This window comes from Phalaenopsis equestris, unplaced genomic scaffold (genome assembly GCF_001263595.1).
Source record: "Phalaenopsis equestris unplaced genomic scaffold, ASM126359v1 Scaffold000457, whole genome shotgun sequence".
NCBI classification, from domain to species: domain Eukaryota; kingdom Viridiplantae; phylum Streptophyta; class Magnoliopsida; order Asparagales; family Orchidaceae; genus Phalaenopsis; species Phalaenopsis equestris.
The window spans coordinates 160675-176609 of record NW_018164898.1 but is presented as its reverse complement, the minus strand read 5'-3'; the positions used below and the strand labels follow the sequence as shown (position 1 = coordinate 176609).

Here is a 15935-nt window from a genome sequence, read left to right as displayed (position 1 = left end):
GAGTCGAGGTTATCGCTGGCGAGGGAGGTGGCGTAGGAACGCGTTGATGCCATTCATCGATCAGCACAAACAACGCACGTCGCAGTTCGTCGCAGGGCGCGAAACAGCGCACGCGGCGGTGGCATCGTAGGGCGCGAAGGGGGAAAGCACGGACGGGTGAGAGTGGAGATCGGGGCAGCAGAGACGATCGAAACGAAACGCTAGGGTTCACCATGGGGCGGAACCCTAGCGAAACGTTAGGGTTCACCATGGGGCGGAACCCTAGCAAAGCGTCGGGACGACATGGATATATGATGGTGACTTTTTATCTAAACTATCTCCTAAACCATCTCTATATCGACAACTTGTTGAGAGTCTCAATTATTTGACTATTACACATTCTGATATTTCATTTGTTGTACAACAAGTTAATCAATTTATGCAAACCCCTACACATCTTCATTTAGCTACAGTTCGACGTATTGTTCGTTCGGTATTTGAAAGGTACTTCTCATCGCAGTTTGTTCTTTCCTGCGGAGTCTCATATCACCTTAACAGCCTATAGTGATGTCAATTGGGTTGATAGTATTACTATAGTATTACTGGATGGGTATTACTGGATGGTGCATATTTCTCGGTAATTCTTTAATCTCTTGGAATAGCAAGAAACAAGATCGAGTGTCTTAGTCATCTACTGAATCAAAATATCGCATTATCTCCTCTACTTATTTCGAAATCATTTGGCTTCATGGTGTGCTGGTTGAGCTTGGTTTTCCTCAGCTTGAGTTTACTTCTCTTTATGCAGATAATACTAGTGCTATTCAGATTGTTCCTAATCCCATCTTCCATGAGCACACGAAACACATTGAAGTAGAATGTCATTCCGTTCGAGAAGTTTGTAATGATGGTTTTATATCTCTTCCTCATATCACTTCTAATCTTAAAACGACTCATATATTTACTAAGGTTCTTTCTCGACGGTGTCATCAGTTTCTTGTCTACAAATTGATATTTCTTGATCAGTCAGCATCAATTTAAGGGGGGATATCAATCAGGAGTAAATGAAATCAGGAAGAATAAAGAGTTTCTTTATTCGCAATACTGCAAAGAAGAAAATATTATATTTGCATGGATTATTTCCTTTTAGCTGAATATTTAGATTAGGAATATGTATTAATTAAATTACCTAAAATAAATTATACAGAATATTATGTTCCTAAAATAGATTGTACATACTATTATTTAATGGAATGAAAGCAAAGAAAAATGCATTCAGCTTATTTGCTCAAAATATTGACAAACACTGCATAAAGACCAATGTACATTGGGAGCACAACTTAAAACTCTAGGATATAGCCCTAGAAAGGGAAAGGAGGAGTCGGCACATCTACAAACTCAAATCAATCAAAAACTAAAGATAAACATCAAAAAAAATAATTAAATAAACCTATTATTAGGAGTGTGTCCCGCATCAATTGGGCGGCAACGCTAGGCCTAAAGATAGTCAAACAGCCCTTCCTCAACCTAGATCGAACATGTCGCGTCACATGCAAATTGTCTCATCAACATTTTTAACATACATATGTAATCATATGCATATAAATTACAAAACTTCAATAGAATCTTTTGTTTTGCACTTACAAAAAGACATTTTGACCACTATATAATGCATATAAAACACTGCCCTACATTTAAATTGAGTATACTTCAAAACAGCAATGATTTTTAAATTACTACCGCAACTTCCTTAAAATGATTAGTTCATATGAAATTTTTTGTTTATATAGTTTCAAAGAATTTCAAGCGTTTTAGTCTAAGAAAATTAAAATTAAGCTGAAACAACTAAAAAAAATGAAATCACCAAAAATCAATCAGCAACTCAACCAAAAAATGTAGTGATGATTTCAAAATTAATCAAAAGAAAAATTTTTGAAGAAAAAGTTATTTCTAATATTTAAAGGCTATTTAGAATAGAATTTATTTTAACAAAATCACTAAGCTATTGTAGCAGGGCAAGGCTAATGAAAAAAAAAAATTATCATGGAAGCAAAATTGAAACCAAGTTTAAAAGCATTGAAATCGACATTAATAGGTGGTTGATTAAAGTGAAGAAACTCTTAAAAAGGTCTTATTAATGAGATCAAAATAATAATAATAATAATTCAAAAATCCTGTGTTACAATCAAAAACCAAATGCAGTAGCAAACAATACACAGCTATTACTAATATTGAGAACGGATTACATTTAGGCCAAGAATCAACTATTTGCCTTCAATATATAGAAACCATGAAGACAGTTTAATAACGTGGAATTGCAATATAGTTTGTCAGTAATTGTTATTTTCATAAAAATTTATCGGAGGCATGAAAAGCAATCAAATAGATTAACAAAATAAAAAAGTAACCAATTGAGTAAAATAACACAACAAATGACCCGCAGTCAATTATCAAGCGTGGTTATTTGTTTAAAGTAAATAAAGAGCACACAAAACAAAAACAAAAACAGACATACCTTAACTTTTAAGGCTTGTAGATGGCCAAGGATATGGCTTGACTCATCTGAAATGTCCAGATGATCATATAGCTTTATCCTTGCATTAGGAAATGATATGTATTCTGCTAAGACTGATTCATTTGTAACAGTATAGACCTTAAAAAGATAATAAAAAAGGCATTTAAGTAGAAGTAATAAAACTAACCAAAAAAAAGGATCAAGTTAATTTGAAACAAAAGAATGCATTAAAAGAGTTACTTCAGTATATATTTGTCTAAGCTCTAAATGTTTGCTGAGAGTACTTCTCAAAAAATTATGCTCCGCCAAACTAAACAAACAAAAACTTGAGCTCCTGAGAAAAACAAAAAACTCGACCTCCTCTGAGAAAAAAGAGAACACACACAAGACCACACTCAAAGCAACGCAAATCTCCTACCCTACAATGGTGTGCGCTTCTTGAATAAGCAAAAAAAAAATGATTTTCAAGAAATATATAAGTCCTTTTTTTTTTGGGAGGGGGTTGAACAGTGATGGATTTTTAATTTATTCTTTGCAGTTGTTCAAAAAACAAACACAAAAAATATTTGCTTAGCCGCTATAAGTTACCTTCTCATACTTTCAAAACAAGACTTTCATTGTCAGGCACAAAAAATGCTTAACGAATACAAATAAGTAATTTTTCCATAGAAGTGCCTCATAAGTTTTAAAGCTTCTTAAACCTAGGTTGCTTTTGATAAAAAATGATAGACAATGCTTTTATTTAGTCAAACATGCTTATTTTCAAGGATCCTAAAAATATCTTTACAATAACATTGGTGAAGCCGCTTTTTTAAGGTGCATAGGAGCTATTTAAGGTTATAATATAATTAACGTTATCAAACACCAAAATATTCAAAGTACTTAAAGCATTTTTTACCATTTTTAAGAATGCCAAATCTTCTTTACCATACAAAAACTTAATTTGTTGATGCATGAGAAAGAAGACGAAGTTTCCTGCACTAACCTTTGAATGCATAAGATTCTCAAGATCACTTATTTGTTTGCGAAAAACAGCTGGGGAGCTTGAACCTACCAAAACATTTTAAAAAGGATGCTAAAAAAAAGTAAAAGAAATAAAAAAAAGGGAAATAACAGGAGAAACTTGGAAGACCTTCATGGATAAAAACAAAGTACCTTTTGTATTAGTAAGTGATGCGGTCATTCCAAATATTCTAGGAACATTAACTGAATTTAACCGTAGGTGCTCATGATAAAACTCCTGAAAGTGCAAAAAACAAAAAAAAAAAAATTCAACAAAACACCACACTGAAGCAATTAAAGAAAGGAAGATTTACATACATACCACTCAATTCCTATGTATTGACATATCTAACATCCAAACTTCAAGTTTTACATACAAACCAGCTTTCCTATGCATGAAAAGGTGTATTTCACATTTTAAAAGTACAAATGGTAGTATTTTTTATGTGAAATATTTGCTTGGTATGAATGTAAATAATAAACTTTAAATGTTAGATATATAAATACATAATAATTTAATTCAAGAAAACTGCATCTTCAAATATATATAGATTTTAGTTCATATATATTTGTGTCATAAAGTGAATTAGTATAGAAAGGAAAATTTAACCAAAGAGACAAAATGCATGCTAGGTTCTAATGACCTTACCGTCATAATACATGCATAGGGGTCTTTTCCTCTTGCATGGTGGCATTCATCAAATATTAACAGCTTTATTTGGTCCAGTTTAACAAAAGAATGTCGGAGGTTGTTGAGTAAAATTTGAGGTGTCATAACAAAGACCTATAAAAAGTTCATCAGATGAGATCAGATCAAAAAAAAAATACAATATTTTAAGAGAACATTCCACAAAGTAGCTGAAAATTCATGCATCCGTAGTGCGAAGGTGTTCATTTAATATGACTGGATTCAAGAGAAAAAGATTCATGTGGGTAAATAAACAAGCATTTCCTAATGGCATCAACTATCTTAACTTGTACATATATAAAGTAATAATAATAGTATAATGAACCAATCCTATAATGAAATCCTGGGTAAAAGAAATATAATGCAGAACATGATGATTACCAACATCCTCATTGTTCTAGTCAGTAACTTCAAACTTTTCTTTATTGAAGTCAAGCACAAGCTATGGATCTTCTTATTGTTGGAGCCTAGGGATCAATAAGAAAAGATGAAAAATAAAGATCTCACAAATTCATGACAAGGAAAGAAATAAGGATTCCATGGATTCATGCCAAGGAAATTAGCATATCAAGAATTCATTACAAAGAAATCAGTATTCCAAGGATCCATGCCAAAGAAAAAAATCATAATCCCAGGGATTCATGCAAAGTAAGAAAATCCAAAGCCAAGTTTTGGTAATATATTTATTCGCTTGAATTAGTTATAAATATTTTCCTAATTCATTCTAAGGTTAGTCTATATGATACCGGAGTTTAACCCACACCACGACGCAAGACAACATTTTACTAATGACTTAAACACAGTTACAACGATGACTCAAAAGAAAGAAAGACAATGCGCAAGTCAAAGCACAAAGCATACATCATAGATAAAGACTCAACAAACGAAAATACGACAAGCTCGGCGAGCAGGGATTATGGAGTTGTGGTAGGCGTTGGGAAAGGCCCAGAGAGATCTGTGGCTTGCTGGGAGGGAGGCGGCGAATGGCAGGACAACTGGGAAGCTATCGGTGGGGTGTTGGAAGGACAGCAATGGGGCTGCAACCTGCAGGACAGCAGTCTCGATGAGCAGCAGGGGCTGCAGCCTGCAGGAAAGTGGGTTGGATGGGCAGTTGAGGCTGCAACAGCCTGCAGGGAGGCTGCAGGAATGAACTGGCACTGATCTGGGAGGGCAACAGAGCAGGTTGGGCGGCTGTTTGGATGGTAAGGAGGCGTCGGAGGTGCCCAAAAGTGGTTGGAACGTTGGTAGACTGAAGGACAATGAGCAAAAAGAACAATTAAGATAAGCACAGCCTCGGATAGGGTACAGCCGAAGCACCTTCCTCGTCGTCAGATACAGCCATTAAGAGGGAAAATACTAAGTAAAATTGAAATCATATTTCAAAATCAAGACCCTTACTCTGGACACAAGAACTCTTATTTATAAAAGACTTTACTCAATTTTAAGAAAGATTAAAATAGAAGATGAATAATATCAGATTTCAGAATTTAGGCAAGACTTTTAAAATAGCGAAGGAAATAAAATCATATTTTAGATTTTAAGGCAAGGGTTTTAAAATTAGAAGGAGAATAAAACCATATTTCATATTTTAGGAAAAGACTTTTTAAAATAAAAAGAGAAAATAAATTATATTTCTTATTAGGAAATGATTTAAATTTAGAAAGTGCTTAGGAAGAAAAGGTGATGAGGAGAAAAAGTAAAAGGGAGAAAAGAAAAGGAGAACCAAAACGAAAGAGGGAAGAGGAGGGAGGAAACCCTCCATGTCATTCTCACGAGGTTGGGGGAGCTTCGACCTCATTCAACAAAGCATCTGGATCCTCATGGTACAGCGATAAGTCCTCGGGTAGGTCGATCATATCAGCGTAGTCATTCCACAACACATGCGGGTAGAATAGGTAGTCATCCTCTTCTGGCACATCCTGAGCTGGAGCTGCATATAGAGGAGGGTTCCCGTAATGCAACTCTCAAGCCCTTACATTTGAAATATTCTCCTTCCACTTCTCGTGTCTAGCATGCGGTGGTTGAGCAGTATGTAAGGAGAAGTCAATTCTGGGATAAAATATGTGGCAAGCTGCGCCACTCTCAATGGAACTCCCTCAAGCTCCTCAGGCCCACTACACATTTAGGATTCACCTCCTCTGTCAGGACATATGGTGATAGATATCATGCTGGACTGAAAATAACAGTTGAAAAATCCTCCGTAATATTTCTAACTTGGCACAAAATGAGTCATCTTCAGACATGTGGGACCTCTCCCAGTAGGATAACTTAGGAAGAGGTCTAACCATCTGAAAAAGTTTGTATTTCTTGTATTTCTTTATCTGTGATGACCCTGTATCAGATGTCGACTCATGAAGCTCGTGATCCTTCTGGAATGTCCAAGTCAGTCAAACTATAGCTCCTATCAAGGCCTGTGAAACAATACCTTAAGGTACCACAGTTTCATAATCTGCTTGAACGCTTATTACATCAAGGTAACTACCTTCCAAAACGGTTACTGTTACCTCAATTGAAATATCTATCTCGGGATCCACTGGAATTAGTCGCGCCTCTTCCTCATTAGCTATAAGTGGAGAATCCTTCCAGAAGTCTTCAACTTCTCCCGTATCAACTGTCACTACCTAATTTTTCAACAACACCATGCTCAGTGAAACAGATCTGTTCTTCAGTGTCTGCAATGTCTTTACTCAATTTTTTGATGGCGCCCTTCTCGGTGAAGTAGATACTCCCTTGGTTGTGCATTCTGCTTCAACATGTCCAAACTTGTGTCACTTGCAACATTTTTTTGCTGGGGCGGACTTGCGAGTTGGTTTTGTTAGATAGTAGTGAGGAAGAGTCGCTTGATGTTGCAGTCTCTCCACTTCGAACCCTAGAGTGCAACTTTTAGCGGTAGTAGTTTGGCAGAAACTGGCATTACGTTTCCCGTTTCATCATCATATCTTCTCGTCCCCCACTTCAACACTCCCGATCACGATTGAGGACAATCTTTCAATTAATTTCATCTTTAATGTTCGCAATCTCTCTCCGTATTTCCTCCCATGAGCGGGCTCGAGCATAGTTCCCTTGGAGACATGTTTGATGGATTGCACTGAGACAAGGGAGTCTAGAGTGGTGGTAGGCACTGGGAAAGCTCTCGGGGAGGTCTAAGGCCTGCTCGGAGGGAGCCAGCAAATAACAGGATGGCGGGGAAGCTGTCTATGGGGTTCTAGAAGGACAACAATGGGGTTGCGACCTGTAGGACGGCAGTCTAGATGAGTAGCAAGGGCTACGATAGCCTATAGTGAGGTTGTAGGAACGCTGGCGACAGTCTGGAAGAATAGCAAGGGCTGCGGTCTGCAAGAAAGTGGGTTGGATGGGCAGTTGGGGCTGCGACAACCTGGATGGAGGCTGCAAGAATGAACTGGCGCTGATGGCAGGGCAGCAAAGCAGATTGGGCGGTTGTTTGGATGGCAGGGAGGTGGTCGGAGGTGCTAGAAGGTGGCTAGAATGTTGGTGGATTGCGGGAGAGCGAGCAGCAACAAGAATAGTGAAGATAAACACCGCCTCAAATGGGGTCACAGTCGGAGCATCTTCCTCGTCGTCGAATACAATCCTTAGAAGGGAAGATACTCGGTAAAACTGAAATCAGATTTCAAAATCAAGACCCCGACCCTAGACACAAGAAATTTTATTTATAAAAAGCTTTACTCAATTTTAGGAAAGATTAAAATAGGAAAGGAATGATAACAAATTTCAGAATTTAAGCAATACTTTTAAAATAGAGAAGGAAATACAATCATATTTAAAATTTTAAGGCAAAGGAATTAAAATTAGAAGGAGAATAAAATCATATTTCATATTTTAAAAAAAAAAATTTTAAAATAAGAAGAGGAAATAAAATCATATTTCATATCTTAGGAAAGGATTTTAAATTTAGAAAATACTTAGGAAGAAAATGTGAGGGGGGGAAAAATGATAGATGAGAAAAGGAAAGGAGAACCAAAAAGAAAGAGGAAAGAAGGAGGAAACCCTCTGTGTCGTTCTCACAAAGTTTGGGAGCTTCGACCTCATTCGAAGAAGCACATGGATCCTTAAGATACGGCGGCAAGTCCTTTGGTAGGTTGATCATGTCGATACGGTCATTCCACAATACATTCTAGTAGAATAGGTAGTCATCCTCTTTTGGCACATCGTGAGAGGGCGTTGCATATAGAGGAAAGTTCCCGTAATGCAACTCTCAAGCCCTTACATTTGAAATCTTCTCATTCCACTTCTCGTGTTTAACATGTGGTGGTTGAGCGTAAGTATGTACGGAAAACTCAATTTTGGGATAAAATATGTGGCACGCTACGCTATTCTCAATGGCATCCACTCAAGAGAGGCCTCCTCCCCACATATAAGGACCTGGATCCCATTGCATAATTTTGTCCCCATCAAGCTCCTCAGGCCCACTACAAATTTGGGGTTCACCTCTTCTATCGGGACATCTAGCGATAGATAACATGTTGGATTGAAAATAACCGCCGAATAATCCCCCGTAATATTTCCAACTTGACACAAAATGACTCTTCTTCATACATGTAGGACCTCCCCCCGTAGGGATAACTCAGGAAGAGGTCTAACCATCTGCAAAAGTTGTATTTCTTTATTTGTGATGGCCATGTATCAAATGTCGGCTCGTCAAGCTCGTGATCCTTCTAGAACGTCAAGGTCAGACCAACTGTAGCTCCTATCAAGGTTGTGAAACGATACCTTGAGGTACCACAGTTTCATATTCTGTTTGAACGCTCATTACATCAAGGTCACTACCTTCTAGAATGGTTAATGTTACCTCAGCTAGAATCTCTATCTCGGAATCCACTGGAACTAGTCGCATCTCTTCCTCATTAGCTACAAGTTGAGAATCCTCCCAGAAGTCTTCAACTTCTCCTGTATCAACTGTGTCACTGCCTAATTTTTCAGCAACAGCATGCTTAGTGAAACAGATCTATTTTTCAGTGTCTGCAATGTCTTTACTCAATTTTTCGATGATATCCTTTCTCGATGAAGTAGATCACTCCTCTGGTTGTGCATTATGCTTCAACATGTCCAAACCTATGGCACTTGCAACATTTTTTGGCTGGGGCGGACGTATCAGCTGTGTCACTGCCTAATTTTTTAGCAACACCATGCTTAGTGAAACAGATCTATTCTTCAGTGTCTGCATTGTCTTTACTCAATTTTTCTATGATATCCTTTCTCGGTGAAGTAGATCACTCCTTTGGTTGTGCATTCTGCTTCAACATGTCCAATCCTATGGCACTTGCAACATTTTTTGGCTGGGGCGGACTTGCAAGCTGGTTTTGTTGGATAGTAGTGAGGGGGAGTCGCTTGATGTTGCAGTCTCTCCACTTCATACCCTAGAGTCTGCAACTTTTGGCGGTAGTACGTTGGTAGGAACCGGCGTTGCGTTTCCCATTTCATATTCATATCTTCTTGTTCCCCCCTTCGACACTCCCAATCACAATAGAGGGCAATCTTCCATTCTATTTCATCTTCAATGTCCGCAATCTCTCGCCGTATTTCCTCCCACGAGTGGGCTCGGACATAGTTCCCTTGGAGGCATGTTTGATGGATTGCTCTACAAGGAGGGGGTTGAGAGTGGTGTTAGGCACTAGGAAAGGCCTTGGGGAGGTCTACTGTCTGTTGGGAGGGAGCCAGCAGATGACAGGATGGCGAGGAAGCTGTCGATGGGGTGCTAAAAGGACAACAATGAGGTTGTGACCTGCAGGACAACGGTCTAGATGAGAAGCACGGGCTGCTATAGCCTACAGTAAAGCTGCAAGAACGTTGGCGGCAGCCTGGAAATGCAGCAACGGTTGCGGCCTTCAGGAAAGTGGGTTGGATGGCCAGTTGGGGCTACGACAACCTGCGGAGAGGCTGCAGAAATGAAATGTCGCTGATATGGCAAGGAAGCAGAATAGGTTGGACGGCTTTTTGGATCTGGTCGGAGGTGCTAGAAGGTGGCTAGAGAGTTGGTGGATTGCGGGACAACAAGCAGTAACAAGAACAGTGAAGATAAATACCACATCGAATGGGGTGACAGCCAAAGCAACTTCCTCGTCGTCGAATACAGTCCTTAAATGAGAAAATACTCAGATTTCAAAATCAAGACACTTACCCTAGACACAAGAACTCTTATTTATAAATGACTTCACTCAATTTTAGGAATGATTAACATAGGGAAGGAATGATATCAGATTTCAAAATTTAGGCAAGACTTTAAAATACGGAAGGAAATAAAATCATATTTCAAATTTTAAGGCGAGAGTTTTAAAATTAGGAGAATAAAATCAGATTTCATATCTAAGGAAAAAACTTTTTAAAATAAGAAGAGAAAATAAAATCATATTTCATATTTTAGAAAATGATTTAAATTTAGAAAGTGCTAATGAAGAAAATGTGAGGGGAAAAATGAAAGATTAAAAAAGGAAAGGAGAACCAAAAAGAAATAGGAGAGGTGGAGGAAACCCTTTGTGTCATTCTCACGAGGTTGGGCAACTTTGACCTCATTCGAAGAAGCATCTGGATCCTCATGATACGGCAGTAAGTCCTCTGGTAGGTTGATCAAGTCGATGCAGTCATTTCACAATATATTCTAGTATAATAAGTAGTCATCCTCTTTTGGCACACCCTGAGCGGGAGCTGCATATAGAGGAGGGTTCTCGTAATGCAACTCTCAAGCCCTTACACTTGAAATCATCTCCTTTCACTTCTCGTGTCTAGCATGTGGCGGTTGAGCGGTAAGTATGTATGAAAAACTCAATTATGGGATAAAATATGTGGCAGGCTGCACCACTCTCAATAGCACCCCCTCAATAAAGGCCTCCTCCCCACAGATAGGACCTGGATCCCATTACAGAATTTGTCCCCATCAAGCTCCTCGGGCCCACTATAAATTTGGGTTTCATCTCTTCTGTCAGGACATCTGGCGATAGATACCATGTTTGACTGAATATAACTGATGAATAATCCCCCATAATATTTCCAACTTGGCACAAAATGACTCCTCTTCAGACATAGAGGACCTCCCCCCATAGGGACAAATCAAGAAGAGATCAACCATATGAAAAAATAGTATTTCTTTATCTGTGGTGGCACTGTATCTGATGTCGGCTCATCAAGCTCGTGATCCTTCTGGATCGTCAAGGTTAATCCAACAGTAGCACCTATCGATGCCCATGAAACGGTATGTTGCGGTACCACAGTTTCATACTCTGCTTGAATGCTCATTGCATTGAGGTCACTACCTTCCAGAACGGCTATCGTTACCTCAGCTAGAATCTCTATCTCAAAATCCACTGAAACTTGTCTCTTCTCTTCCTCGTTAGCAATAAGTGGAGAATCCTCTCAGAAGTCTCAACTTCTTTCGTATCAACTGTCGTTGCCCAAATTTTCAACAACACCATGCTCAGTGAAACAAATTTATTCTTCAGTGTCTGCAATGCTTTACTCAATTTTTCGATGATACCCTGCTCTGAGAAGTAAATCACTCCCCTGGTTGTGCATTCTACTTCAACATGTCCAAATCCATGGCACATGCAACATTTTTTAGTTAGGGCAGACTTGCGAGTTGGTTTCGTTGGATAGTAGTGAGGGTGAGTCGCTTGATGTTACGGTCTCTACACTTCGGACCATAGAGACTACAACCTTTGGCAGTAGTACGTTGGCAGGAAGCGGCATTATATTTCTTGTTTCATCTTCATATCTTCTCGTTATCCCCTTCAACACTCCAAGTCACGGTAAAGGGTAACCTTCCATTTGATTTCATCTTCAATGTCCGCAAACTCTCGCTGCATTTCCTCCCCCGGGTAGGCTCAAGCATAGTTCTCCTTGGCGGCATATTTGATGAATTAAGATCAGTTGGAAGGAAAGAGAAGGAATAAAGAAAGAAGAGAAACAATTTGGCATGGTGGATTGGGTAGGGGTGGATGCTAGAAACCCTGTGATTGAACTAGAGTTGGGCTAGCTCTGATGCATATTTATACCGGAGTTTAACCCAAACCACAATGCAATACATCATTTTACTAATGGCTTAAACACAGTTACAACGATGAATCAAAAGAAAGAAAAATAATGTGTAAGTTAAAGCATAAAATAAAACATCATAGATAAAGACTCAACAAACGAAAACACAAAAAACTCGGCAAGGAGAGAGTCTAGAGTAGTGGTGGGCACTGGAAAAAGCGTGGGGAAGGTCTGCGGCCTGCTAGGAGGGAGTTGGCAGATAGCAGGACGGCAGGGAAGCTGTCGGTGGGGTGCTAGAAGGACAGCAATGAGGCTACGACCTAGAAGACAGCGATTTGGATGAGTAGCAGGAGTTGTGATAGCCTATAAAGAGGCTGCAGGAACGACTGCATGTAATCTGGAAGAATAGCAGAGGTTGCAGCCTGTAGAAAAGTGGGTTGGATGGGCAGTTGGGACTGCGACAACCTTCAAGGAGACTGCAGGAATGAACTGGCATTGATCTGAGAGGGCAACAAAAGCAGGTCGAGCAACTGTTTGGATGGCTGGGAGGTAGCTGGAACATTGGTGGACTGTGGGACAGTGAGCAGTAACAAGAATAGTAAAGATAAACACCACCTCGGACAGCGTCATAGCAGGAGCACCTTCGTCGTCTTCGAATACAGCCCTTAGGAGGGAAAATACTAAAATAAAATTGAAATCAGATTTCAAAATCAAGACGCTCATTGAAGCACAATAACTCTTATTTATAAAGGACTTTACTCAATTTTAGGAAAGAAAAAAATAAGAAATGAATAATATCAAATTTCATAATTTAGGCAAGACTTCTAAAGCAGGGAAGGAAATAAAATCATATTTCAAATTTTAAGGCAAGGGTTTTATAATTAAAAGGAAAATAAAATCAGATTTCATATTTTAGGAAAAGGCTTTTTAAAATAGGAAGAGAGAATAAAATCAGATATCATATTTTATGAAATGATTTAAATTTAGAAAGTGATTGGGAAGAAAAGGTGAGGGGAGAAAAAGAAAAGGTGTGAAAAGAAAAGGAGGGAGAAAAGAGAGGAAGGAAAAGCCACCGTGTCACTATATATTGGCATGTATCAAAAATTTATAGAATAATACAAATTTTTTTCATGCCATTGTGTTGTTCCCGTGGTACTAGAGACCTAGGTTCTTTTCTTAATTTCTTATTATTCGCAATCTTCATCATCCAAAAAGTTCTTTGCCTTCATCATTCTCTCTGTGTCTTGGTTTTCAAGATGCAACTAATAACCCTAATTTTATAACTTATCATAGACAACCTTTGTCCTTGCCACTACTGGCCTTCAATAAAGTATTGACCCCCATCACAAAAGATTATGACTTCTGCTAGACAATTACAATATTGCGGCTAAACAATTTCACAAGGACCGATTCACCGATTGCATTGTCACCAACTCATAGCATACACTAATTTTGTGTGGACCTTACTAGCAACCGACATCAATTATGTGGTTCTTTCACTATGTCAGATCAACTTAAGATAAAAAATATATCCTCCACATCACCTACGCCATCTACTTTTACTTATATCATCCTCTGTGATGTTGGGCCCTAATGACTCCATTCAACGATGCCAATCATGCACAATGCAATTCTCTAACCTCAAACAAATTGTTGCCTATGTCATCCATGCCAATCAGACCAAATTCTCTATTAGATAATTTTCGGATATCACCTACATCACATGCACCGATTTTTCCAAATTCTCTAGTCTACAATTTATGTTCATCACAAATGATTTCTTTTCAATGTTGTCAGGTTACATGCATTGATCTCCTCTCATCACTTATGTACACAATTTCTCTAATTTAAAACATTATCAGTACTATGACCCTGAAAATTTTCTACTCAAGGGACTTCATTGTTGCTCGTATTCTCTCCTTGTAAACTTCATTATTGCAAACACCTTCCTCCCTAACCACAACATTAATCACAGTTTCCAAACCCAGCTACTATGCTTAATTTATGTTGAGCTTCTCTTATCCCTGTTGAAGCCCGTTAGCCTTCTCTTTCAAAAGTAGTGGGATTAGGAGACATCCTAATCTGCCCACTATTTGTTCAAAATAGTGTTCTTCATGTTCACGAGCTTTATACAAACAATGTGTTCATTCAAAAACATACTAATGATATGAATTTCTTAGTAACATTTTTCTCACTTCTTATGTTTTTCAAAATTAGGAGATTGGGTAGAAAAAGGGTGGACTTTACATTCATGAATCATCGAGTCATGGAGTGTCTAGAATGATCAGCCTTTATATTATCTTTCTCCTCGATTAAAGATGCTGTATGTTTTATTATTCTTACTTTAATCGCACTTTATTTAGCATTTTAAAGTTCGAGTTTTCTTCTCTCTCTAAAGGAGTTCATGTTTTCTTTCCCTTCTTTTTGCAATTAAATCAAAGTAGGTTTATATGCCAACCTTATTCTTATCACTGGAAAACTAAAATTCACGTTGGAATTATCCTAACAACAAACAGGAAGATAAAGATCATAGAAAACAAAAACAGAGATTAGGAAAGATACTCGAACCTCAAACGTCTCCAACTTCTCAACCCACGTATCGACATTCCAGAAATCCACCCCCATCTCACCCCAGAATTTGCCCACTTTCAAGTCAGTATGCATCTCCAACACCTCTGCTTGCTTTTCAAAACCAGCGCAAAATAGGTGAAAAGAACTCAAAAAAGAAACAAAATGCACCAAAAAAGAACTCCAAAATTACTTGCTGAACCAAGACTACAGTCGGCACCAAAAAGACAGCGATGTATCTCGATGGTTTTCTGATGCAATGTGCATAGGATCGTAGCAGCATCACAGCAATGAGGGTCTTCCCCGACCCTGTATCCAAGAACACTATCGTATTCTCCTTCTTAGACTTCTCCAGCGCTTCCAGCTGGTAGCTGCGAGAAACCATTGCTCGTCTCAGATTAAACGAAAAGAAACTGTTAAAATGGCGAATGAATTGCAGATGATCGGACCTGCGCGGGAACATTTGACCATCTGAACCTTCAACTTTTCTGAGCTTTCTATGCTTTCCTTCACGATCGACCTCCATCCTTGAAGCCTCTCCTTTACCCATCTCGCACGTCGAAGCAGAGGGAATTATTGGCTTCAACGGGTTTTGCGAAGAAGAAACCGTAAATGCGAAATTTTTATTTATTTTTTTTTAACGCTATACTTTTTTATTATTTTGATTCTCTAATTAACCCAAAATTATAAATTATATATATACATATATACAAAAAATATTACTCTATGGCACTGAATGTTGGCCTTTAAAAGAGAAGCATAATGCAAAGTTAAGTGTTGCCGATATGAGAATGATTAGGTGGATGAGTGGCTTTACACTTAGAGACAAAATGCGAAATGAATATATCCGTGATAGGGTCAGTGTAGCTCCTGTGACGGAAAAAATTATAGAAAGTCGTCTTAGATGGTTTTGTCACATTAAGGGTCCGTTTGGGGCAGCTTATAAGTGCAGGCGGCGTTTTCAAAACGTCGTTGTACTGTTTGGTTCGCGTGTTTCGTCAGCTTATCCGAAACTGCGTTTGGGTTTTTACACTAAACGCGGGCTGCGGGTCGAACCTTGCGGCCGACCCGCGGGCCGTGTTTCACGCACAAGCTGCCCCAAACGTACCCTAAGTCCTCACAATTAATTACATCTCCAGAACAATAAGATTCTGAGAGAACTCTTGTAACAAGACTTAAGTGAAATTATGCACGACTTGG

General features: G+C 38.6%; 1 protein-coding gene across 1 annotated transcript in view; it reads right to left on the bottom strand.

The window, feature by feature from the left end:
* The window catches only part of LOC110027869 (endoribonuclease Dicer homolog 2a-like), a gene marked incomplete at its 3' end in the record, with an annotated part of 67507 nt that extends 52137 nt beyond the window's left edge, over positions 1 to 15370 (bottom strand). The window contains 7 exon segments of the mRNA XM_020729483.1: positions 2492 to 2629; positions 3477 to 3541; positions 3647 to 3731; positions 4143 to 4277; positions 14736 to 14849; positions 14929 to 15106; positions 15185 to 15370. Coding sequence (XP_020585142.1) covers positions 2492 to 2629; positions 3477 to 3541; positions 3647 to 3731; positions 4143 to 4277; positions 14736 to 14849; positions 14929 to 15106; positions 15185 to 15285 — 816 coding nt within the window.
* Positions 15371 to 15935: the final 565 nt, after the last annotated feature.